At 45.1% G+C, this 27,678-nt stretch overlaps 1 protein-coding gene across 1 annotated transcript in view; it reads left to right on the top strand.

The window, feature by feature from the left end:
• The first annotated feature begins 541 nt into the window (after positions 1-541).
• The window catches only part of TMCC3 (transmembrane and coiled-coil domain family 3), a 70,868-nt gene continuing 43,731 nt past the window's right edge, over positions 542-27,678 (top strand). Inside the window, exon 1 of the mRNA XM_079773467.1 lies at positions 542-768. Coding sequence (XP_079629593.1) covers positions 691-768 — 78 coding nt within the window. The 5' untranslated portion in view covers positions 542-690. The remainder of the gene's footprint in view (positions 769-27,678) is intronic.

The raw sequence follows: 27,678 nt of genomic DNA, 5'->3' as shown, positions 1-27,678 counted from the left end.
TAGGGAATACTAAAATGAAAAGATATGTCTTGACTTTCAGGTGGCTTCCAACATAAAGGTGAGCTAGACTTGCAAAATTAAAATACACAGCGCCACAGATATTTGTTTAAGTGGAAGTGTGTTTTGTGCTCAGTGAATTATAAGAAAAACAGGGGCTTTAAACACCTCTGGTCCCTGTCCCAGGGTCTGGCACATGGCAGATGCCCAATATGTGCACGTTGAATAATAATACAAAAACAAAAACCTGAAAGCAAGCATTTAAGGCACGCCTCAACATCTTGTCAAAAATCCATCTTTTATCATAATTATACGAATAAGTCAACAAATAGATGCGTCTCATCTTTTGAAGGAAAAGAGGGCAGGGTGGGAGGGGGTAGACTCAAGTTTCAGCGAGGGCGGGAGCAGGGAAGCACACCTGGGGAAGGCTCCTGGGGCCGCGGGCGGCCGCGCACGGGGGCGGGGAGAGGGGCGGGGAGGGGAGGGGAGGGGAGGGGAGGAGCCTTCGCGTCCCGCCCCGCCCCCTCCACCCCGCGGCGGCGGCGCAGGGCGGCTCGGCGGAGTCGGCTGTCGGCCCCGCAGCGGCAGCCTGCTCCTCCCGCTCGCCGCCGCCCCCGGGCGCCCGGAGCAGGGCCGGCAGCTCGCGGCGCGGCGGCCCCCGGAGACGGGAAAGTTCCCGGCGCGCGCGCCGAGATGCCGGGCAGCGACACGGCGCTCACCGTGGACCGGACCTACTCCGACCCGGGCCGGCACCAGCGCTGCAAGAGTCGGGTGAGTGGCGCGAACTGGGTGTGTGTGTGGGGGCGCCGGGCCGAGGGGCGAGGCCGAGTGGGCTCCGGCTGCCTCGTGGACGAACTCTCGTCCCGCACGTTTCTCCGCCGCCCCTCTCCTTCCCCCGCTGCCCCGCGTCCGGGCTGCCCCGCCCCTGTCCGCGCTCAAGGCGCCGGGAAGGGGGCCGTCGGAGCCCGGCCTGCGGCTCGGAGACCCCGGGTCTCCACCGTCCGGCGGGGGACGCAGAGCCGAGCCCGGCCCCTTGACTGCCCGCCAGCCGCCGTCCTCGGTCCCCGCGCGCCTGTCCTGGACGCCGGGGCTCCCCGACGGCCGCGCTCCGCCGCGCTCTCCACCAGGGAGCGCCCGCCGCGCGGGACGGTGTCGGAGGGAATCTCGCTCCCGGCGGCCCCGCGTCCGCGCCGGGACGGCCTCCCGTCCCGCCGGAGCCCCTCGGGGTTTGGGGCGGGGGCGGGTGGCGGCGGGGGCGCCAGGGGCTCTGCCCCGCGAAAAGTCAGTCTCGGCGCCGCCTCCCCGGAGTTCCTCGCGGTGCCGAGCGGCGCGCTCTCCGTTGTTGGCGGTGTAATGTGCTGTTGCCGATTTTGGCTGTGGGTGAAAATAGCTCTTCAGAGCGGGCCGCAGGGACGATTCTTCTAGCGCTTCAAAATAAAGACGGGGGCGATGGCGAGCAAGAGGCAGCCTTCTCCATACCCCTCCTCGGGGATACCTTTGCCCCCCTGGGCTGCTGAATCGTCCAGGCTCCCTCTGCGCTCCGTTCCCCCCGTGGCCCATTGAAGTGCCATTTGCAACAGCACCTCCTCCACCTTGGCATTAGTTCTGGCAGGAGCTACCTGGATTTGTTTTTGTTTGTTTTTTGCTCAGCTAGTTGATGACTCGCTCGCTCGTCCGAGACCTCAGCATTTGAGTGTCAGCTTCTCTGTATAAAGTTCAGGGAGGAAGAGTCCTGCTCACATTCTGGCCGGCCACCTCCCAGATGGAGAGACCTGCCGGCCAATGGGATGGGGAAAAGTAGCAACAGGGACAGAAATGCGGAGCCGCCCCACGTGCAGGATTTGGGTGTGCAATCGTAATTCAGGGAAGTAATCATTTGCCCCAGAAGTGAAGTGACAAATCCCTGGTCTGTTTACCTGTTTTCCCTTGGTCATTTGTTAGTCAAGTTAACCGAATGATTTGTTTTTACAGATTAATTATATTTGGTGGAATAGTAATACCTCCTGCATCAACTCCCACTTTCCTCCCCCAAAAGAATTCTCTTATTTTTTGCACTTTCTTAAAATGTTTCATAACAGTTTGTTATGAAGATAACCAGAAACTTCATTTAGGAAAAAGCATTGACAAAGGCTATTGGTTTACCTTCACAAAAGGTTGTGGCACTTTAACAGAAAGTTTTATTGTTTACACTTTGGAAGGCTGACAGCCGGCTAACGCAGTCAAACTATGGAGAAAGTGGACAGGCTTTATTTCTAATGCATTTGTAATTGGGGGAGTCTATATTAATGTCTCAGTTGACAGAAGAAATGTCAGACTTGAAGAAATTTGGAAGCTCGGTTTCACTTGTCACAACTGTGTTAATCTTTGTGTAAACAACAAGATTAGTAATCTTTGAGGGATGGATAGCTGACTGTGAAATCATTTAAACGTTTTGGCAAAACTCACAGAACCTACTAAAATTCAGTCTTCACGCCAAAACCGGTTTGGCTCAGTGGATAGAGCGTCGGCCTGTGGACTCAAGGGTCCCGGGTTCGATTCCGGTCAAGGGCATGTACCTTGGTTGCGGGCACATCCCCAGTAGGGGGTGTGCAAGAGGCAGCTGATCGATGTTTCTAATTCTCTATCCCTCTCTCTTCCTCTCTGTAAAAAATCAATAAAATATATTTTAAAAAAATAAAATTAAAATAAAATTCAGTCTTCATAATGGGTAAAATGGTGGTGATAAAGTTTGTACCTCAACTACTATGATGAGAAGTGGCAAAGCAAATGAGTACTTTAACTGCAGACTTAATTTTTCTCCTGTATTGTTCTTTTCTACACCCTTCTTTTATGTTAAAGTGCCACACCCTTGTGTGAAGGTTTCTTATTTTTTTTAAATTATTCCCAGGATGTTTACCTACTACATTGTGTGGTGAGTTGTAGAGATAGAGTCATATGCCACTTAACATGGTTTAGCAATAGTTCTGAGAACTGGGCCATTAAGCGATATCATTGTTGTGGGAACATATGGGTAGGCAAAAGTAGGTTTACAGTTGCTTGTAAAAGCCTAATATGCTAAGTGTCCGGTCAACCGTTCAATCAAAGTGTAATATGCTAATGATATGCTAAGGCCGCTCAACTGCTCACTATGACGTGCACTGACCACCAGGGGGCAGATGCTCCAACTGGTAGGTTAGCTTGCTGCTGGGGTCTGGCCGATCGGGACTGGACTGGATGAGAAGGGCCAGACATGCCCTGGAGCCCTCCCATGGTCCCTCCCCGGCTGGCCAACCTCCCACGTCCCTCCCCAGCCCCAACTGTGCACCGGTGGGGTCCCTCGGCCTGGCCTGCGCCCTCTTGCAATCCGGGACCTCCGGGGGATTTCAGAGAGCTGGTTTCAGCCCAGTCCCACATGCCAGGCTGAGGGACCCCCACTGGTGCACGAATTCATGCACCGGGCCTCTAGTAGAAAATAATAATACAAGAATAAACTGGGTTTCCCATACTTGCAACTGTCAACCTACTTTTGCCCACCCCTGGATAGAGTGCACTTCCACAGACCCAGCTGGTATAGCCTACTACACACCTAGGCTGTATGGTGTATAGCCTATTGCTCCCAGGCTACAGCATGTTACTGTGCAAAACAACATGAGATTAAATCCAGAACAAGAGAAAACAATGTGGTCAAGAGATGGTAAACACAAGATGGATGATGGCCAGCGTAATAAAGCTACTGTTTTACAGCACACTTTTTTTTTAATAAGTAGAAAGACTACACTCTGAAAGAATGATTAAAAGTATAGTATAGTAAGTACATAAGTCAGTAGCAGTTATCATTATCAAGTATTATGGACTGTACATAATTGTATGTGCTCTACTTTTATATGCGTGGCGGTGCAGTAGGTTTGTTTACACCGCATCTCCACAAACACATGAGTAATGTGTTGCACTGCTAAGATGTCACTAGGCGATAGAAAAATTTCAGCTCCATTAAAATTTTATGGGACCATGGTGGTGTATGTGGTCTGTCATTAACTGAAATGTTGTTACATGGTGCATGACTATACCTGATTTTTAAATAGACCGTGTATTAAAATGGAGTTAGACATTATAGTATATACTGATTATTCTAAATTATCTTATTGAGCAAATGAAATCTAGTGAGGACTAAAATCAAACCAGTGAGGGCTGGAACTTTAGTGGATAAAATCACAAGTTCTATAGCAGTGATGCTGATACCGCTGTTTAAACTTCTTGATTGTCTGCTTTTAGGGTTTTTATAGTTGAGTCAGGAGGAATAGAGAGAACTAGTGGAAATTTTATTACTGTGTAAGAACTTTTCTCAAGTGGAGCTGATATAATTTTGAGTCTGTCCTCAAAGCTGTCATAAGCCTGCTGTAATGAAGGGAAAGCAGCAATAATTTTCTTGCGAGAATCTCATTAGGTGATTCTAGCTCCTGTTTTGTGGGATTCACTTCGATGTAGCTATAAAGACTTACCCATATTTTCTTTATACTCAGAAAGTATGCAAAAGGAAACGTCAAGTAGTATTAGGGTTTAATTTCTTTTTTTAACATTTTTTTTATTGATTTTTAAAAAGAGAGGAAGGGAAAGGGATAGAAACATCAGTGATGAGAGTCATCCATTGGCTATCTTCTGCACACTTCCTTCTGGGGATCAAGCCTGCAACCTAGGTATGTGCTCTGACCAGGAATTGAACCACGATCTCTTTATTCCTGGGTCGATGCTCAACCACTGAGCCACACCAGCCAGGCTAGGGTTTAATTTATTGATGTCACCCTCTCTTTGGCAATAAACCATCTATCTAATAGAATATTTCAAAAGAACCCTTTTGTGAACTCATTTAGAAAATTAGCTCCCCTAAAAACACTGTAACTAACGAGAACTGGGGATGCATGTGAAGAGTTTATTAACCTTTCAGAGATGTGTGGTTTCCTCCTAGGAAGGACCCAAGACTCCATGAGATCAAATTTTTGGTTACCAAATGGTCTTTTTTTTTTTTAGTTCAAAATTGATACTCTGGAGAGAACAGGGAAAATACACATGTCTCTTGCTGAGCTTGGTTAAGCCTTTGAGACGAGAATAATAATGAGGCAGTTTACTATTTTCACATTGGAGAAGTCTATTTTTACAGCCAGGTGGACTAACCTAGATTTTTTTTTTTTGTCCCCTTCAGTGAAAATGTAATATAACTGATGAATTCTGTGATTGTCTTTAAGCTGACAAGTCAGATCATTCACATTTTTAAATTTCATCTGGGTAAAATTCAGAAATGGTGCATGTTAACTTGATGCACATAATATACCCCTACTTTAAAAGAAAGAACATACATAATTAGACTCCTACTTTTTTTTTTCATGCCCTACATAGTTAAAGCCTATCATTTCTTTAAGAATACAGGCAGTCTGGTTTTTTTAATCAATTATGTGTGAATTAAATTTTATGTTCTAATTTTAAATGTTCTAAAAGGCCACTTTCAGCAGCCTTTTGATCCTTATGTAAGGTGAGTAATTTTTTTCTTGTTCTGTTGGTACCAGCACTAATCAGAACTCGAGTCATCCTGAGTGCTTACTCTTCCCCCATCTCTAATCTACCAGCCGTTTCCACTGGACCTTTCTTTGAGTTGGTTCACTCCTCCTGTCATCTCCCATCTAGGTTGGCCACTTATGAACCTCAAGAAGAGATAATTGGTGCACTAGCTTCCTCATTGCTCTGTGATTTTGTCAACTTCCATTTCATCTTGCCTGCAAGGACTAGAGTATTCTGCCTACAGAACTGCTCTCATCAGGCTGGCCCCCAGAAGACAGATCTTGTCTTAGTGCTGCTGACCAGTGGTGGGATTTAGGACCCTGTAATCGTTCTAAGTATTAGTTTCTTTTTCCATATCCTAGGGATGGTACCAGGAATAAGTGCAGTAATTTCTATGAAATGTCTGGAACACAGTAAGAACTCAATAGATGGTAGCCATTTTTGTTATCCTCCTATATAATAAAAGCCTAATATGCAAATTGTTCTATCGGGAGCTGGACTGGGAGTTCGACTGCTCGCTATGATGTGTGCTGACCACCAGGGGGCAGCACGGAACATGGCGGACGTCGGTGACGCGGCACTGGCAGCAGGCGACAGTGAAGGTGCTGCTGGCCCTGATGGGCCCAGATGAGAGCAGGACCGCGGCAGGATGATGGAGCAGGTGAGCGGGCGGCACCAGGCCAAGGCGGGTGTGAGTGGGGCCCGATCGCCCCACTGATCACCCCGCAGATAGTGGACAGCCGAGGCAGCAGGGGGTGGGGCCGCCGCCCGGCTCCCAGGTGCTAAGGGAACCAGGCGGGGGGCCTGGCCCTAACTGATTACCCCCCCAGACAACGACCAGCAACCAGCAGGTCATGATCGAGGCCAGGCCCCGGGGCAGGGATGGGGAACTGGGGGTGGGTGGCAGCAACCAACCTCCCGCGGTGCCTGGGTGGGGGGGCTGCGACCTCTCACCAGCTCCCTGGGGGCAGGGGAGACGAGGACAGAGGTGCAGTGAGAATGCGGGGTGTCCACCAAGCTCGCTCTCACTCCCCCTGCTACCCTCCCCCAGTGTGTCAGGACTCGCGCGCCAGGGAGCCTGCCCTGCAGCTGCTGGGACTGCAGGGGCTGGTTGGGCTCCCTGTGGGTTCATGCAGGAACCGGTCTGCGAGGCCGGCTGGGAAAGAGCGTGCTGCCCGCCCGGCTTCTGTGCGGCACCGCTGAGCGGCCCAGAGGCCCACACTGTGCCCCAGCCTGTGGTGTCTGGCTACACTCACTGCATCTCTGCGTGGGGACTCGGGCCCCGTGACTCAGGCAGAGGGGGCACGCAGGGACCCGGGGTCCCAGGTGCTGCACAGGGCCCAGAGGTCAGCTGGGACCTGCCCTTCCCTGCCAGATGCTCGGGTTTCGATCACTGGCCAGGCCTAGGGGCTGCAGCCGTGCACGAATTTCATGCACCGGGCCTCTAGTGACTGTATAAGAAGTGATAAGCTTGAAAATGGCAAGACTGCTAATTTTGTGAATAGTATAGTCTTTCCGGTATTTTGTTCCTCATCACGGGGATTTCTCACATGCTTGTCCTTTACATGTTTATAAACTACAGACACTCACACTCTGAGCACAGAGGCTTCATTCATTCACTAAGTAACTTGCTTGAGCACCTTCTGTGTGCTAGCTGCCACTCTAGGTGTCACTAACATCATGGTGATTGAAACAGACAGCCTGGCCTCTCCAGAAGAGTATTGTCAGGTGATTGCATCTTATGTCTACTGTGGCTCTGGAAATACCCTTCTTTTTTACAGTCAGAAATGACGATAATAAGTACAGTCTCTAACATCTGAAGGAACAAGCTGCCAGCCATGGTGGCCCCTGTAGTACATCTTGTGTTCTGAGGTTTGGGAGTAGATCCAGAGAAGTACGATGAGTAATGGCCAAAAGCAGTCAAGGAAAAGAGGAAGCCGTCGCGCTTCTCACAGTGGGAATGGCTGGGCAGGGGTGTAGTAAGGCGATGATCACATGCTTACTTCCTGGGCAGGAACTGGAGGGAGTGGAAACACACTTGTATGGTAGGTTAACCTGATCTAGTGAAGTGGTGAACTGAGCATTTTGTGAATACGCTTTGAATCAGTGATATGCTATATTCTGATGAGGTAATTAAAGGAATGGTGAATAATGATGAGTCTTCCAGATCGGATTTTTCTTAAATTTAGGATGGATAGGTTGATGTGGTATGTGTATTTTGAGCTACGCTTTGCTGCAAGCTCACCAGTCCTCCCTTTAGAGAACAAATTGCCAGCCACCACCAGCACACCCGCTTGTCGCATTCCCTGTTGCACACCACAGCAGCTGCTACCAAGTGGGATCACAGGAGGAGTTTTGCTTCAGACCCCCTGCCTCCGTCTCCAGGGCTGCTGTTAAAATCAGAAATCTACTTAGTCCTTCTGGATGGAGATTGCCCATGTCTTGACTTCACCGAGGCTGCAGCTTTCAGCCCTGCTGTTTCTTAATTGTGTTTTTATGTTTCACTGTGTGTGTATGTGGGGAGGGCTAGGTGGGGAGAAGGAAGAGAACCATGAATCACTGTCCTGTGAATCAGAATGAGGACTTTACACTCCTTAGAAAGGGAACATCAGGATACATGATCTGTGCATAATCCAACTGGTCCATTGAGTTGGGGGGAGGGGAATGCTACTTGAAGGAAAACCTAGTGTGTGTGTCGATTATTCCTCTGTAAGGATGCAAAAGAACATAAAAAGAAGAATGCAGTAGAAATTATAAATAGCCAACATGTACTACCTAAGTCCTTACTATACACCAGGCACAATAGTAAGCATTTTGAATGCACCATCTCCTTAATCCTCACGATATCCTATTTATAGTTCCATTTCATAGATGAGGGAGTTGGGGTCCAGGCATTCTAGTAATTTGGCCAAGGTCCTGTGGCTATTCGGAAATGGTAGAGCTAGCATTTTATAAACCCAGGTCTCGTTCCAGAGCCTGCCTGTTAACCACTTCCCTATCTTCTGCCTCTGAAGCAAATGCTGGAGAGCACTCCGGTCTTCATCAGCCCGTGGAGAGCTTGGATGTGTTCCACTTCGGCAGGGCACCGAGCCAAAGTGTGTGCTTGAGATGCTTATGACACAGCACTCTGCCAGTCCGCTGCATGTAGTCCTGTATCCCCAGTGAACATTTGGTGAATGAATGAATTCGAGTGATAATCTTGGAGCTTTTTATAATGCCTAGGATATAAGAATTTTATTGATAACTTGGGGAAGCCCTAAAGTTAAATAAGCTCATGTTTAATGACAGGGTTAAAAAAAAACCATCTTCTAGTCTAATATTGGCTATCTGGAGGATGAGCAGTTGAAAGACAAGGGTGGTTCTTGTCGCAGTCTGGCCTCACCAGCTCTCCCTGTAGGGCTCAGCCTCACTGGACTGAAAGTGTGTGCTTGTCGTACTTAAGGCAGAGGGTTATAAAGTTAGACTTAAAGGTTTTATTATGGTAGGGTTGGAAGGGAGTTTAGACATTAACCCCAGGCCAGTCCATGTGCAGATACAGAAAAGTGACGTCCAGCCGACTGTAAGATTGTAAGCAGGAAAATTGTGTAGCTAAGACAGACCGATTAGGAGTGACCAGTGTACTGGTTCTGTCCTAGAGAATTCCTGAAAAGAAAACTTCTATATACCCTCACCCGAGGATATTTTTCCATTGATTTTTAGGGAGAGAGAAAGCCAAACATCAAGTCGCTGAGCCACACCAGCCAGAGCATGCTTTTTATTTTTTTTTAATATATTTTATTGATTTTTACAGAGAGGAAGAGAGAGGGACAGAGAGTCAGAAACATCGATGAGAGAGAAACATCGATCAGCCACCTCCTGCACACCTCCTACTGGGGATGTGCCTGCAACCAAGGTACATGCCCTTGACCGGAATCGAACCTGGAACCTTTCAGTCCGAAGGCCGACGCTCTATCCACTGAGCCAAACCAGTTAGGGCTAGAGCATGCTTTAAATATTTTTAAATACCAAGTTAATTGCTAAGTTGTGTGGGATAAACATCTCAAAATTAAACAAGGTAGAAGGAGAATTCAAAATTTTTTTCAGTAGAGAATTAATTGAACAGATTTGAAGTTTTGTGAGTTTTCTGGGTGGGAAAAAGTGAATTTAAATGATTTAGTGTTAAGCCCTCATCCTTCTGAATGTATTCCAGATTTTGGGGAGGCTAGGATGAAGAGAAGTGACAATTCACACATCAAACTACTTAGCTGCACTGGATTTGCTGCCATTTTGTAAAAATTATCCTTTCTGAATGAGATCTCTAGTCTTTTTTTCTTCTTCAAAATAAAATTTTGAGAAATGAGTTCATCTTTGTGTTGACCTTCTATCTGTTGGGATAGGATGTTGGGGAAAAACATATGCCAGATGCACACGTCGTGGAGTATATCTTCTATGTTTAACTTAGAATTCAACCCGAGCCTACTCTTGCCTCTAAAGCTCTGTTCCTGTGAGTCTCTCATTGAGAGCATCTTCCAGCACCCTGCCTTTTTTTAAATTTATTTTTTATTGTTGACAGTATTACAGATGTCCCCCATTTTACCCCGCCCCCATGTCTATGGGCTATGCATATATGCATATATGGTCTTTGTTTAATCTCCTCCTGTCCCCCTAACCCCCTCCCCTCTGCCAAGTGTCTTTAGTGTATATAATTTTCATAAACACAAAAACATCATCTGGTTCTGTTCCAACACCGGGGATGGGGGTTAGAGGTTAAGACAGGGAGAGGGTTTGTTGGCCTGTTGAGAGACAGTGCATACAGTGCCAACCCACAATGAAGTGTCTCTGTTGGAGAAAATCTGTATGATTTCTGCCTATGCTCTGACTTGAGAGCCCAACCCTGGAGTAAGATGTGGCTTTAGTGTATAATACAAGACACTTCTACTTAGATGTCCCACAGGCACCTCAAAATCTATATGTCACACTTCTCTCAAATGACTGCCCCCCAATTCCTGGCTACTACTTTTCCCATATAGCCGATCCTCAGACTAGATGCTGGGAAGTTCCTCAGTCACCCCACTTACACACCACATCCAGTGTGTATTTTCTCAGTCATGTTTCTCTCATTATCCCCAACATCACTCCCTTAGTTTACTTCTGGATTTGTGGTTAGAATGAAGGGTTAGGAGTGTGGACTCGAGTCAAACTTGCATGTCAACTCCTCCACTTGCCAATGTGTGAGCAACCTTGACAAGTGTTGTTAGGAAACCCATTACAGCATTTGTTGCTCTGACGTTGAGTCATTCATTGTCTTCCAGAGAGTTTCCCATACTTCAGTCATTCCCACACCTACACATAGCTTGGTGTCACCTGTACGATTGTTTACTTAGTATTTCTAAATCAGCTCACTCCTTGGAACTTAAATTTATGTTTAAAGTATCAGTGTTACTATTCTAGCTAAATATTGTCTGGCCCTCTGAGGCCTGCAGTGCCAGATTAAAAGGATCAGTGGATGTGGAAGCTTTGCTAGAGAGTTCTTAGCACTCGACAAACTTCCTCCTCTACTGAATCAACTGGACAGGTTGAGGATTGTTTTCAGGGCAATTACTCGCTCCCTGTGATTCTGTTATTTGATGCTTTCAATTTATACCACCGAAAATAATTCAGAATCATTTGCGGACACAAGGGTCTTAATGTATCATCTCCCCAAGTTCTTTTAGGGAATATTTCTTTTAGACCCCTGACCTAGAAGTTGCTTCAAAGTATTTTTTATGGCCCTAGCTGGTTTAGCTCAGTGGATAGAGCGTCAGCCTGAGGACTGAAGGGTTCCAGGTTTGATTCCAGTCAAGGGCACATGCCTGGGTTGCAGGCTCGATCCCCAGCAGGGGGCCTGCAGGAGGCAGCCAATCAATGATTCTCTCTCATCATTGATGTTTCTATCTCTCCCCCTCTCCCTTCCTCTCTGAAATCAATAAAAATAAAAATATTTGAAGAAAGTGGGTATTCTTACCTTTTAAAAAATATTTTTTTTTATGGATTGTGAAAATTTGGGTAATGAGTGTTGGGCTAAACAAAAGCCCACCCTGGTGAATTGAAGGCAATCTTGACTGGGTATGAATACTTGGGGGAATGAGGTTGGAAAAATGAGAGTTATGCCTGTTCCAGGCTGTGTCTCTGGTCTTCTGATGCTTTGAGATAAACTGAGGCAATGGAAAGTCTTAGGCTAAAGAGTGGACCATTCTGGAAGACATGGAGTCTTGGGGAATTTCAGGGAAGGACAAAACGTGGTGGGAGGAGAAATTTAAGCTCTGTGGTTTTCTAAAGTAAAGTTGATTAATTAAGATGGGTATATAGGCTTGTTGTAATAAGAGGGAATTAAATGGTGCTGCCGCCTTTCACTGAAATTTTTATATAAGCACTTGTCTAAAAATAAAGTATGCCCTCAGTGAAAACTGTGCCCTTAGTAAATACAGTCAGCACCTCAATATATTTACTTCAGTGTGTGCAACTGTGTATTGAGGCCAAACGTTCCTTTTTTCTGTCTTTGTGAAGACAGTGTGATAATCCAGAAGGCCTGGAACCCAATTCAGATAGTCAGTGGTGCACTATTTTAATCTCACTAATTGGAACAGGTGGCCTCTATTTGAGACTGAATCACTAGTTGGCATAGATTTTAATTTATCTGAAAATATGAGGCCCATTCAGTAAAAGCTGTTCAGCTGTGTTGGCATCAGAGTATTTGAAAGCTTTGGCCCTTAAAAGCACAGAAGGCTGAGAGAAGATAGAAAAAGTGCAGTTTAATGGTTTGCTGCTTTGATTCAGTGTTGCGTGTAGAGCTGGGAAAGAACTTGGTGGAGGGCAGCATGTCCAGGTGCTTGAGAGGGCTTCTTGTGACTATTTCTCCAGATGAGGAAAATGTCTTGAGTATCTCCTTTGAATCCACCCTGTAAGATGGTTGAAGAGGACTTTATGCTGTCCTCATGTTTTTATACGCATGAGGTGAAGGGGTGTTTTGGGGTGACTCAGCTTACCACAAGTGTGCAAGTTGAGGTACCTAAAACACCTCTAATGAAATTGGAGCTGGTCTCCAGATTAGGAACTTCTCCAGCTGGATCACTCCTTTTTATAGCAGGTGTATGCTTGACATAGTGTCTTGACAGTATCTGACTTTAAATCCTTCAGCCGGTTTCTTAGCCTGACACCCAGAGTCTCCGATCTGACCTTTCATCCACTCTCTGCGCTGAGCTCTGGTATGGTGGTGGACTCTCAGGCCTGGCCTGTGGGCACCTGTTCCCTCCTTCCACGTGCAGATGGCTGTATTCTTTTCATCTACATGTGGAGCCTGGTAGACGGGGCTTTGTAAATACGGAATGAGGGTATGTTGTAAAATTACACTATGGAACTTAGGAAGCTGGAAAACATTCTCCTCTTAATTTATATTAATGCAGATTAATCTACCTTGTTTTAACCCTTTGCACTCGCTTGCTTTTTTCTCGATTCCTTTATTCTAATGCTAATCGTGTCGAGTCACACTTGACATCCGAGTGCAAAAGGTTAATTGCTGAACAGGGTTGCAGTGTATGGGTATTGCATATTTATTTAACCATTTCTTTACTGAAGGGCATGAATATTGCTTCCAATCAGGTACTTCAGGGACTGCCCTTGGACATACTTCTTTTTTGCACACTTGAAGATTATGTTAGCCCTGGCTAGTGTTGCCCAATGGTTAGAGTTTTGGCCCATGAACCAAAGGGTTGCAGGTTCGATCCTGGCCCTATTGGGGCGCATGTGGAAGGAAACCAATCGAAGTGGCTCTCTCACATTGATGTCTCTCTCCCTGCCACCTTCCACTCTCTCTAAAAATCAATGGAAAAAATATCCTCTGGTGAGGATTAACAAACAAACAAACAAACAAACAATATACACTGAGTGGCCAGATTATTATCTCTGAACATATAATAATCTGGCTACTCAATGTATATCCTATATAATAAAAGGCTAATATGCAAATTGTCCCCTCGACCTGGAATTCGACCAGCAGGCAGGCCGGCCAACCACCCATGTCCCCTCCCCCTGGCCAGGCTGGCCAGACCCCACCCATGCACAAATTCATGCACCGGGCCTCATGTATATATATATATATATGTATATTTATACACACACACACATATACATACTGAGTGGCCAGATTATTATGCGTTCAGAGATCATAATAATCTGGCCACTCAGTGTGCGTGTGTGTGTGTGTGTGTGTGTGTGTGTTAATGGGTTATATATTCTTAAAAGATAACTCTCAGCAAAGGGTATAGGCATTTTAAATTATGATATTGCCAAACTTAACACTCTATCTACTCTGTGTCAAACACTAGGAGCTGAGGGTGCAGCAGTGAACGAAAATGATGCAGTTTATATAACCATCTATATCCATGTATGAGCATGCCTCAGCTCAAGTCTTTCCGACACCATGTATTACAAAGTTTTTTGATCCTTGCCAGTCTGATAGGTGAAAACTGGTAGCTCATTCTAATTGATATTTTTCCTGATACAAATGAAGTTGACCATATTTTTAAAAATTTTTATTTTGAAATAAATACAGACCCACAGGGAGTTGCAAAAAAAAAAAAATAGTATAGAGCTATCCATATCTCTCTCACCCAGAATCTCCCAATGGTTACATCTATAATACAATAGGTTTATTACATTTTCACATAATTTAAAAAAAAATTTGTATTGTAAACTATCTGTTTTATATTCTATTTGTGTATTGAGTTATTAATCTTTTCAATTGATTTGTAGAAGTTTTTTTATTAAATACATAGTTTTGCACGTAACATATTTCCAGGTTGTTATCTATGACTGTATTAATTTTCTACTGTTGTGTAACAAATCACCACAAATTCAGCAGCATAAAACAACACCCACTTACCATCTCACAGTTTCCATGGGCCAGGATTCCAGACACATCTTACCTGCATTCTCTTCTCAGAGTTTCATCAGCCTAAAATCAAGATGTCAGCCAGGACTACAGTATCTTCTGAGGCTTGGAATCTTTTTTTCAAGTTCCATGGTTCTTTACTGAATTAAATTCCTTGCATATGTGGGACTAAAGCCCTCAGGCCTCAGAGGCCACCCACTGCTCCCTGCCAGGTGACCCTCTTCATCACATGGCAGTTTGTTTCTTCAAGGTCAACAGGAGAGTAACTCTGTTGTATTTTGTCTGTTCCCTGTAGACCCTCTTTGAAGGGGCTTTCCCTATTAGGCCCTGCCACTCAGGTAGTCCACCTTTTGATTAACTAAAGTCAACTGATAGAGAACCTTGATTACATCTGCTAAATTCTTTCACCTTCGACATATAATGTGGCCTAATCTTGAGAGTGAAATCCCATCATATCCACAAGTCTTGCTCACATGAAAGGGGAGGGTTTAGTACTAGGTGTGTACATCAGCAGATAGGACTCCTGAGGGCCGTCTTAGAATTCTCCCTACTACACTGACTTACTGAGGTGGTGTGTGTGTGTGTTTTTTTTTTCCAATTATGTGTCCTGAGGATAGAGATAGCATGTAGTAAACATTGAATATTTTAATACCAGACTTTGCCCTAAAGAAATTTAAAAGTGTTGGGTTTGTGTCATTCTTAGAATGGCCTTTGATACTTAGAAGTTCTTTTTTAAAAAAACAAAAAGCACTATGTTCTAATATATTTTATGATTTTCACTTTTATATGTGTTAACTTTGATCCAGTTAGAATTTATTTATTTTCCTTTAAGATAGCTACATATAAATGACATAGTTATCCTGGCACCATTTTCTGAATAATTATTTTATAAATTTTTATACAAGTTATTTTTAGACAATTGTTTTTGTTTTATATTTTTACACATATAAATAAATATATTAAATGCACTTAACATATATTTATTTATTTTACATATTTATTTTTATAAATTTCTACTTTTTCTTTGGGTTTTAAAACAATTCAAAAATTATACTTTTGGTGCATTTATTCTGGCTTGATATTCTCTCCCTCCCCCAAAACCAGGACTTAAAATGGGCAATTTGAGAACTCTTGCTCATGCATTTAGAAACTTTCCAACAGCTCAAATTCCAGTTTCATTTACAGTAAGGAAAGTTCAAAAGGTAGAGGGGAAGAGATGGTCAAGTTTGTTTGTTGTTGTTTTTTAGTTTGCTTTCAGTTCTTTTTGTTATGTCTCAGTTTTTATTTAGTATAGAACCCTGCCCTTCTACATGTTTGCAAAAGCTGTCATGGGTAAAGAGTGTGTATTGTTGCTTCCTAAACAAACCATCATTGCTGCCTTAGTACTTGTGGTCACCCCCAGCTAGGGAGATGGACAGCAGGAACCCAGCCTAACCTTGTGTTCTGTAGAGAACAGACTTTCAGGCTTGTCTTCCTCTCATGTAGTAAACATGTGTAGCACACTTGTGCTGTCCTCGGTACTAGGAAATTTAAGTTGATTTGTCTCTCATGTTAGGATAATGAATACAAGATTTTATGTTTGTAGGTGATAAGCTGTTTCTTTATTTGGCTGAATTATCCTTATTTGTAAGTTACCCGTATGGTTTGCTAAATATCACTGGATATTTAGGGGTTGCTATATTCCCCTATGTTGATTATTGAGAATTTCACCTGCCTTATAATCTCTGCATCTGACACAGAGGGGGGTTAAAACTGCTGGCTGTTACCAGAAACTAACACTTAACATTTCATAACCTGACCCAAGAGCTCATTAATGTTGGAATGACACCATGCTTGTAAAAACATTTGACTTACGCATTGTCAAGTATATTGACACTTTAAATATTTTTTGTATAAAGCCAGCCAAAGTTTACCTCATATGCTGAGCAATTTAGAGGTACTCACTGAATTGGCGTCTATTGGGTATGCCTTCTTCTTCCATTAAAGTGGCTCGTTTATGTCCTGCTGTCACCTGAGGAGTCATAAGGGCTCTTATTTATACTAAATCCTCATCTGTTTCTAGCAACCAGGAATGCACAGCTATGGGGTGGTGAGTAATATTAAATTTTACTATTGATAAATTTGACCAGCACTCTGGTCATTTTGAAGTGTTATAAATTTTTGGGACTCAAATTGGGCTCTTACTTTTAAAGAAGGACTTAAAATGAGGCTTTTCAGCCTTGTTGCTATTTGAGGACAGTTTTGCAAACAGCCCCCCCAGTCCAACCCACATGCCTGGAGCTTCTGTTTCTTTAGGAAAATAGAAAATGAATGAAATAATCTTGTATTTTTGTGGCTTTCTTTTAAATTAAATGTTGATGCCTTCTCAATCTTTATTTTTTGAAATAATTTGTTGTACATTTGGGGTAATTTTAATAACAAATTCACTAAATCAGAATAATACATAACTTGTGAAAGACGGAGACACTGAATTTGTATACAAAGATTATTTTATGTTCTCTGATACTTTGCACATTTCAGAAATCACAGTAACTTTGTTAGTAAATAATTCCTTCAAATAATTATTCCTTAGTTTATTTACACAATAGCCTAAAAGGAGCTAGTGTTTTTGTAGGGCAGCTAGCTTATTAAATTCTCAGTGGATTTTAATTTTCTTAAGGTTATGCTTGCTTTGGTTGTTGAATAAATTTAAGGTTGATGTTAACGTCCTATGGATGTAAATGCAGTGACATCAGATTCTGAAATTATAGGGTAACGAAATGGCCTGTCAGAAACAGCAACTTACTTCATATTTAAAAGTAAACCAATTCACAGAGGGGAGAATGTTCTGAGCATGAGGAAATCCCAGATGAAATCCCTAACCAAGTTGTTCTGGTTAAGTCATTAGTAGACAGATTTTTTATTATTATTACTAAATGCTTCAAACATGGAAAAAACATTTTTGAAAATATGATATCCATATACCTATCTCCTCGATTTAACAGATGTTAACATTTTGCCATGTTTGCATCAAATTTCTGTCACTTGTATTTAAGAAATGAATGGTCCCAGGTATATCTATTTGGATGCCTTCTAGACTTCCTCAGAGGTCTACATAACCTAAAGTTGTTGGTTTCATTCCTTTGCATGGTTTTATACCTTGGATGAACCCATAAGATGACTTAAAGCAGGCTAGGCCCAAACGCGAGCTCTCAGCTGAAGATATAAAGAGAGGCTCCCTTCCTAAGTGCTTCATTGTGAGCCCAGTGCAGTGCTAGGCTCCAAACTCAGTCCTGTGTGGGTGCTGCACCTGAGGAGCTTAGACTGAGGAGAACAGACCTGCAGACAGATAAAGACAGAGCTCCAGGGAGCCCGGGCCTCAATTGGACCCTTCTGGAAAGAACTGACCCAGAGCCCACCCTGAGAGGCTCTAGGCCAGTGGTCGGCAAACTCATTAGTCAACAGAGCCAAATATCAACAGTACAACGATTGAAATTTCTTTTGAGAGCCAAATTTTTTAAACTTAAACTTCTTCTAACGCCACTTCTTCAAAATAGACTTGCCCAGGCCGTGGTATTTTGTGGAAGAGCCACACTCAAGGGGCCAAAGAGGCGCATGTGGCTCGCGAGCCGGTTTGCCGACCACAGCTCTAGACCAAAAGAAACAGGTGCCGACTTACCCACCTCCCTTCCTACTCACACCTCCTGCAGGGTGTCTCCTGATAGTTATTTGTGGGACATTATTGGCAGTGGAGGAGAGCTGGCAATGCTCGAGGTTTTAGTTCTCTAATTAGTCCTTTGATATGTACTATTTTGTATATACACACACACACACACACACATATATATACATATATATGTAATCCTCGTGAAAAGGAAATACTAAATCGTGGGTATCACAGATGGGTTCTTTGATTTGACTCAGATGGAGGAAGGATGCTGCAGAAAAGGGAGGAACAGAGATGTTAATTGTCATGGTAACCAGCAGGCTTTTATAGTGGAACACTGCCTTTGTAACCCAAACCAGTCACCTTTTTATCTGACTGCAGAAAATAGACTGATGCAAACTCAAGAAATTATAGTACCATCTCTCAGTGGGGTTTTATTTGCTTTTTGGAAATAGTATTTTAGTTCCTTCATAGAATTTCAGAGCTGAAAAGCACCCTTTGTGTGCCTTGGAACTTTACAAATCAGGTGCTAGAGCTTTCCCATTGTCGTTGTATGTCCCCCTCATTTCCACATCCCCTCCCAATCAGTCTAATCCACAGGCCAGGATTTTTACAAGAGAATAGAATGGGGATGATTGGTGCAGCCACTGTGGAAAGCAGTATGGAGTTACCTCAAAAACTTAAAAGTGGAACTGCCTTATTGACCCAGTGATTCCTCAACTGGGATTTTATCTGAAGAAACCCAAAACACTAATTCGAAAGAATATATGTACCCCGATGTTCATTGCAGCATTATTTACGATAGCCAAGATTTGGAAGCAGCCCAGGTGTCCATCGGTAGTTGAGTGGATAAAAAGGCTGTGGTGCCCTAGAAGATTTTGCTTAGTGGTTAGAGCTTCGGCCTGAGGACTGAAGGGTCGTGAGTTTGATTCTGGTGAAGGGCACATACCTCTGTTGCAGGCTCCATTCCTGGCCCAGTTCAGGGCGTGTGCAGAAGACAACCAATCAATGTGTCTGTCTCACATTGATGTTTCTCTCTGTCTCTCCCCCTCCCTATCACTCTCTCTCTGGAAGATCAATGGGAAAAATATCATTGGGTGAGGATTAACAACAACAAAAATGGTGGTACATTTACACAATGGAATACTAAGCAGTTGTGAAAAAGAAGTGTTGTGCCAGGACTTCAGGGACAAGGGACTGGTTATTTTAAATCCTTACAACTCTGTGAGGTCATCTTAGGCAGTTTGCTCAACCCATTTGAACCACAGTTTCCTCGTGTAAAAAATAAGTATAATTCTTAACTTAGAAGGTTGTTGAGGGCTTACGTAAGAGAGTGCAGTGAAAGGTTCTTTAACTCCCTTTTCTCATCTCACACCTGGCTTGGGTGCACACCACCCAACTGTACCTAAGTCTGTTGGGAAAGAAGAATTGTTATTTGTGGTTCACTTGTCTCTCTCCTCACCAGAAAGTGGGCAGGGACTGTATATCTAGTGCTGGGCACAGAATACAAAATAAATGTTGGATGGATGGAGAAATGAAAGGAAGCAAGGAAGAATGAGTTAAGAATCTCACGCATAGCTATTAGTGTAGTATCTGAGTTCACACATTCCAACAGACACCAGGGCTTTCTCTGTTCAGAATTCAATGTTTAAGGATATCAAATGATTCGTGAAGGCCTGGGCTACATTTTTATCTAAATAAGTCTAATTAGGGAAAACGTGTACTCTTATTTCCATATTTTAAAATTTATCTCCTCCCTGCTGTTGGCTTGTGGAGAAATGTTTGTTTGTTCAGAGATGCTAATTGGTGTTTTTACTTTGGTGTTCTTTAAGAATAAAGATTTTGTTAGCAGATTTCATCAACAGTCTGAGGGAAACTTTCCCCAACATTTTCTTATGAAATTTTTCTAACAAATACATGTGAAATATAAACATCGTAACAGTTTAAATTAACATCAACTTACTATACAGATAACTCCTCAGTGTCTGTGCAGTGTGTTAGTGACTACCGCCGGGCAGGGTTTGTTTTGCTTTGTTTTGTTTTGAGCTTGGAATGCTTCCCTTACCTTCTATATTATTATTCAGAAAAGCTCAGTTCATTAACTTTTCTTAGATTGTGTGTGACACCTTTGCTCACTGAGCAATCATTTAACCTTCACCTGGAATGGTTGCATCACCTGTAGTTAAAGTCAGTGTTATGGGTTGAATTGTGTGTCTCCCCTCCCTCCGAAAAGCTATGTTGAAGTCTGTGATATTGTGATTTATACTAAGAAATATATATTTGATCTTTGTCCCCATTTATGACACATAGCTCCTAAAACCCTTGCACTCTCCTAAGCGATGAGAGTAGTAGAACTGAAATGGGTGTCTTGTTATTCATATAAATAAGCCATTTTCAACCAAACCTGACTTTTTGTTAATGAGGTGACTTTTGGAAAGCCCCTAAGGAGGGAGCTTCTTGCCAGGGGACCAACTTTCTGTCCACCGTCAGTGCGGGGAGAGGGGCTGGAGGTTGATTACTCCCCAGCAGCCCAGGGTTTCATCTGCCACAGGGTTTCATCCTTTTCCAGAAGGATGGGGAGAGCCTCCGAGTTGGTGAGTATGTGGAGATTTGAAGAGAATGGCGCCCAGAGTGAGTGTGGAATCTCGGCACCCCTTCCCACATACCTTGTCCCGTGCCTCTCTGCCAGCTGGCTGTTGCTGAGTTATATCCTTTTGTAATAAACCACTGATCTAGTTAGTAAACGTTTACCTGAGTTCTGTGAGCTGCTCTAGCAAATTAATCAACACAAAGAGAGGGTCGTAAGAACCTCCAGTTGATAGCCAGTTGGTCAGAAGCACCAGTAACAACCTGGACTTGCAATTGGTGTCTGAAGGGTGGAGGCAGCCTTCCAGATGAGCCCATAACCTGTGGGATCTGATGCTTCTCCAGATAGTCAGAACTGAGTTACACTGCAGGACCCCCAGCTGGTGGTGTGGGAACCCTCGCCAATCCCCACACACACATTTGGTGACCAGCAGTGTGGTATTAGCTTGAGAGGAGACACAGGAATGAGCTTTTCCTTTACAAAAGACCTGACCCCCAGGCCTTGCTTGGAAATAAGGTCTTTACAGAGGTAATTAGGTTAACATGAGGCCATTAGGATGTGCCCTCATCCAGTATGACTCACTGGTGTCCTCATAACAAGAGGGAATTTGGTGACGTGAAGACGGAGGGAGGACGCCTACAATGTGAAGACAGAGAATTGGAGTGATGCTTCTGCAAGCCAAGGAATGACTGAGGCTGCTAGCAGCGAGGACAGAGGGATGGAGTGGGTCTTCCTGGCACCTCAGAGGGAGCCTGGCCCCGCCCACACCTTGATTTCAGGCCTCCAGAACTGGGAGACAACAGAATTCTGTTATTTTAAGCACCGGTTTCTGGTACTTTGTTATGGCAGCCCTAGGAAAGTAATACTGTCAGACAGTGTGTTTCTGTCGACCCACACAACTAAAGAAATACTAACATGAGAGAAAGTACAAACAGCCTTGAAACGCAAGACAGTACTTGGTTAGCAGGTGTTTATCACTGTGACCCCCCCAAATGCAGTTCTATTAAAATTCTTCGCTATTTAAGTAAACATAGCATTTAAAATTGTACCAAACTCATGGAACCCCAATAATATATTTATGGACCCCATTTGAAAACCCTAGGTGTAGGAATAAGAGAAGCACTCATATTTTGGTTCTGAATTCAAATCCTGCTACCACTTTGCAACTGTTCGACCCTGGTCTCCTGCGTGATCTCCCTGAGTCTGCTCTGCACTGCAGAATGGAAAGGACACCCTCTCCCTTGGGGCTTGGGGGTTGAGAACTAAAAGTAATGAAGCTGTCTGGCATCAAGCCTTGCACATAGCAGGTGTGTAGGAACCCACTGTGGCACAGAGGCTGGGGTGAAGGGCAGAACCGCACAAGGAAAGTGTGAAAAGATTCAGCTAGAGTGGGGTGGACCCCGGCCGGGCAGGCAGACTGGGTCTGACTCCCAGTTTGAACATTACCTGAGAGGTTTAATCCAAGTGGGTTTTCTCCTCAGATAAAACGTCGTAGATTCCTTTGCTCAGGGAGCCAGAAGAGCATTTGGTTCAGGAATGAGCCTTGTTTCTTAAACATTGTAGACACCGGAGACAAAGTAACTTGTCCAAGGTCAGGTGGTGGTGTCACTTGGACTTTTTTATTTAATAGGATAACCAAAAACAAAAAAGGTTGTGTTGGTTTTTATTTATTCTAGCCTATCTAATAAAAGCGTAATATGCAAATTGACCATCACTCCAACACACAAGATGGCCGCCCCCATGTGGACACAGGATGGCCGCCACAAGATGGCCAGCAGGGGAGGGTAGTTAGTGGGGACCCAGGCCTGCAGGGGAGGGCAGTTGGGGGTGATCAGGCCTGCAGGGGAGGGCAGTTGGAGGTGACCAGGCCTTCAGGGGAGGGCAGTTGGGGGCGATCAGGCCTGCAGGGGAGGGCAGTTGGGGGGGGGACCAGGCCTTCAGAGAAGGACAGTTGGGGGTGACCAGGCCTGCAGGGGAGGGCAATTGGGGGCGATCAGGCCTGCAGGGAAGGGCAGTTGGGGGTGACCAGGCCTGTAGGGGAGGGCAGTTGGGGGCGGCCATGCTGGCAGGGGAGCACAGTTAGGGACGACAAGGCTGGCAAGGGAGGGCAGTTAGTAGTGACCAGGCCAGCAGCGTAGGGCAGTAGGGGGCGACCAGGCCTACAGGGGTGGACAGTTAGGGGTGACCAGGCTGGCAGGGGAGGGGAGTTAGGGGTGACCAGGCCGGCAGGGGAGGGCAGTTAGGGGCAATCGGGCGGCAGGGGAGCAGTTAGGCATCGGTCAGGCTGGCAGCAGAGTGGTTAGGGGGTGATCAGGCTGGCAGGCAGAAGTGGTTAGGGGCATTCAGGCAGGCAGGCAGGCAAGCAGTTGGGAGCCAGCAGTCCTGGATTGTGAGAGGGATGTCCCAGATTGGAGAGGGTGCAGGCTGGGCTGAGGGACAACCCCCCCCCCCCCCCCCGCCATGCACCGGGCCTCTAGTTTTAAAATAACAGCTTATTGAGATATAATTCACATACCTTACACCCATTTTAAAGTGTACAATTGAATGGTTTTGACATATTCACAGAGTTGTGCAGTCACCACCACAATCAATTTTAGAACCATTTCATCACCCCAAAAAGAAACTCCATTCCCATTAGTAGTCACTCTCCATTTCCTCCCTCCCAAAACCCCAAGGCCAAGGCAACCACAATGTTGTGTAGACACATACTTCCACTTCTCTTGGGTATATACCTGGGTGTAGAATTGCTGGGTCATAAGGTAGTTCTATGTTTAACCTTTGGAGGAACCATCAGAGTGTTTTCCACAGCAGCGGCATCATTTCATATTCCCACCAGCAGTGTTTGAGAGTCTTTATTTTTGCGTGTCTCCAGCAACACTTGTTATCTGCCTTTTGATTATAGCTGTCCCTAGTGGGTGTGAAGTTGTATCTCATTGTGGTTTTGTGTTGGTTTTTGAAATTTCTTTGATTGAAAGTAGTTGTATTCCTTATACAAAAGGAAATAGGTAAGATATTTTTAGCCAGAAGTCTGGTTTGATTAATAATACAAATTCAAAATTAACTTCCATGCTTTACCACATTCTTCCTGCCCATCATTGGTTGAAGCTGGTTATCCAAAACTGGGGTTGCATAGAATAATCGTGGTGAGTTGTGTGGCTTGGCTTTGACTTCGCAGCTGAAATCGCACGATCTCACAAGAGCAGGCACTACGAGCTTCCTGGTCCTGCCCACTGCAGAGCCCGGGGTGGGAAGGCCTTGTTGCAGCCAGCCTGTGAGGATGCAGTAGGTGTCTGGCTCAATGTCATCTTAGGTAAGCACCAGTACACTTACTCGTGATTCTCCCAAGTTTTAGCTGCTGCCTTGCAGATGTGGTAGTTAGTATAGCTGGGTATACCAAAGATAGATCCTATGTCATCTTTACAGACAAGCTTTACAGCAGGGGTGGGAAACATTTTTCTGCCAAGGGCCATTTGGATATTTATAACATCACTAGAGGCCCGGTGCACGAAATTTGTGCATGGGGGTGGGGTGTTCCTCACACCAGCCTGCACCTTCTCCAATCTGGGACCCCTTAAGGGCAGTCGGACATCCCTCTCACAATCCAGGACTGCTGGCTCCCAACCACTCGCTTGCCTGCCAGCCTGATCACCCCCTAACCACTCCCCTGCCAGCCTGATTAACACCTAAATGCTCCCCTGCTGGCCTGATTGCCCCTAAATGCCCTCCCCTGCCAGCCTGGTCACCCCTAACTGCCCTACCCTGCCAGCCTGGTTGCCCCTAAATGCCCTCCCCTGCAGGCCCGGTCACCCCCAACTGCCCTCCCCTGCCAGCCTGGTCGCCTCTAACTGTCCTCCCCTGCAGGCCTGGTCACCCCCAATTGTCCTCCCCTGCAGGCCTGGTCCCCTCCAACTGCCCTCCCCTGCAGGTCTGGGTCCTCCACCAACTGTCCTCCCCTGCAGGCCCAGTCACCCCCAACTGCCCTCCTCTGCCAGCCTGGTCCCCCCCCCAACTGCTCTCCCCTGCAGGCCTGGGTCCCCCACCAACTGTCCTCCCTTGCAGGCCTCGTCCCTCCCAACTGACCTCCCCTGCTGGCCTGGTCTCCCCCAACTGCTCTCCTCTGCCAGCCCGGTCCCTCCCAACTGCCCTCCCCTGCTGGCCTGATCGCCCACAACTGCCCTCCCCTGCAGGCCATCTTGTGGCGGCCATCTTGTGTCCACATGGGGGCAGCCATCTTGTGTGTTGGGGTGACGGTCAATTTGCATATTACTCTTTTATTAGATAGGATTCTCAGGCCATACAAAATTATCAACTTAAAAATTAGCCTGCTATATTTGGTCAACATTTAGTTAACTTACCCCTAATGCCTTGGCAGAGACAGATACCAATCCAACATGGCAGCTTGAGCAAGCTACTTAAGCTCTGTGAGCCTTGGTATCTGATCTGCAAAACAGAGAGATGGAAATGCCTCTGTGGCAGGATTCTCGTGATGAAGGCTCATGGCACTCAGCAAATGTTAATTCTCTCTCCTTAAGTAGCTCTGCTATTTGTCTCAGATATTTGACCCCACAGGTTTAGTCCAGCTCGAGGGATGACAGAACACAGGGCCGATTGTACTGTTTTGCTTATCTTTTCTTTTCAGAGAAATAATGAGCTCTTGGCAAAAATTAAGTATTAGTGGAAATTTGGTAGCTGCTGATTGACACGTGTTTACTCAACAGGTACTCAAATTTTAGGAGGCTTGCCTAGAAGAAGAGAAAAAAAAGGAAGAAATACTAAGAACATTTTTACCCTCTTTGTCAGGTACTTAATTTATAAAATCGTATTTTTAGGAATGTCCCAGCTGAAAAAATTTTTACAAAATATTGGCTAGTTTTGGCTCAAAAGAGTTCAAGTTAGCCTGCATGAAAGTTTAAACGTCAATGGATATAAAAGGTTTGGATTCCTTTTGGAGCCTCTGTGCCTTAGAAAAAAAAATTTTTTTAAGGAAGAGCTATTCTCTTGGTCACTAAATCTTTTTTTAGACCTGCAGGGAAGTCATAGTAACAGGCTCCATGTCTGATTGGGTTCCATGGCAACAAAAGGTTGTGACTTTGAGGAGAGGCAAGTGTGCCAAGAGAGATAAAAATCAGAGTATGGAAAATGTCCAACCAAATGAATGTGTGTTTTGGATCATGTGCCCTGGAACAGAAAGGTTTCTGAATTGGCATTAGTCTCTATTACAAATTTGAGTCCCACTGGGTTATCATTAGGTCATGGGGGTCAGTGGTTATTTCCAAAAAAATCTGTCTGCCTCTTTGCTTTTATTCATTCATTCACCCTTTTTTATATTTTGGGGGAAAAAATAATTCAAAATACTAATGGTGCCCTAGCCGATTTGGCTCATTGGATAGAATGTCGGCCTGCAAACTGAAGGGTCCCAGGTTCCGTTCCAGTCAAGGGCACTTGCGTCAGTTGCGGGCTCAATCCCCAATAGCAGGAGCAGCCAATCAGTGATTCTCTCCCATCATTGATGTTTCCGTCTCTCCTCCCCCTCTCTGAAATCAATATATATATATTTGAAAAATAGTAATGGCAAGAACCTAACGAGGTAATTCTGATCTCAGAGGTAGGAAACAAATGTAGCACATTCTTTGTGAAGCTGATCCCAGCTGTGGATTGTGACTGTGTGGGAGGGCTGAGGCAATCATCACTGATTGGACGCTCCCTGGGTTTCAGCTTTGTGTGCTCTCCAGCCTGGGTGTTTCATTTCCCATCCGTGTTTCACATTGATGGGTTCAAAGATGCTGGCTCCAGGGCGGGGTTGTAGGGTCTCTGTAGGGGTATGCTCTTCTCTCTACTAGCAGCGAGATGCAGGCTGATGCTATCACCCCAGCGGGTGACGAATTAGAGTTCTTTCACTAAAAGTTCTAATACTTGACCAAGACATAGTGAGATTTGAGGACTTCGAATCACCCTCAAGTGGTTATAAATGTGTGGGGCTGTATTTACTTTTCTGTGAGATGTGCTGTTTTATACTTCTCATCCTGATATTCAAAGTGAAAGACTCCAGGGGCAGGCAGATGTCAGGCAGCTTACAGCACCCGTCGCCCTTTAAACCAGCAGTGCATTCTGACGTGCCCTCTGGGTTCAGACTTAGTCACTTACAGCCTCATCATGGTGAATCAGAAACCCCACAGATACTCATGATGAACATAATAGTTGGTATTGGTTTAAGAGGCAAGAATTAGCTTGCCAGTTTCCGGTGTCCCAGCTATCATTCGTCAGCTGTTAAGTCTTTGGGAAAATTGTTTCATTTCTTGGGCCACGACTCCTTATCTTAAAATGAAGAGTTTGACCTAGATTGGTGTTTCTCAAACTTCCCTGTTCTAAGAATAACCTCGGGTACTGGTTTAACAGATTCTGATTTGCTAGGTCACAGAACCTGATTTGCTAGGCCAGGGCTAGGATGGCAGTAGCCCCAGGTGATGTTCAGGACATACTGGACTAGCTCAGCAGTTACCAAACTTTATTGGGCGTAAGAATGAGGGTGGGGTGGGAGGGAGAAAGGAGCTGCCTAATGCAGATCCTCAGGTTCTGCCCCTGGGTCTAGGCAGGGCTCAGAACTCAGGTGATTGAAGCCACAACTTGGCAACACTGGTCTACACTAGCCGAGCTGCATTCCAGCCCCAAAGGTGTCTCTTTCACACATTGCCGCTGACCACCTGAGCCAGGGGAGTTGCATTGATGGAAGGACCTGAAGGGGTCTGCTAGCTCCCAGTGCTAGCTCCAAACTCCCTGTCAGTGTTTTTTAAAAGTTACTTCTTTTAGAATCTTGGCGCTGTGCAGTAGTGAATGCTTTTGTTCATAGCATTTTCTACTCTGTGCTGTCTTGTTTCCTTTGGATAAGACACAGAGTTTGCTAAGCATGGTTACTTCTGCTGTGCATGAGGCAGTACCAGCAATGTAGGGATCACCGGGAAGGTTGTGAAAACATGCAGAGATTGGACTCCCCAATCCAAAGATTCAGCAAGT

This window comes from Cnephaeus nilssonii (genome assembly GCF_951640355.1).
Source record: "Cnephaeus nilssonii genome assembly, chromosome: 6".
NCBI lineage: Eukaryota > Metazoa > Chordata > Mammalia > Chiroptera > Vespertilionidae > Cnephaeus > Cnephaeus nilssonii.
The sequence above is the reverse complement of the archived record's forward strand: the minus strand, read 5'-3'. Positions and strand labels throughout refer to the sequence as shown.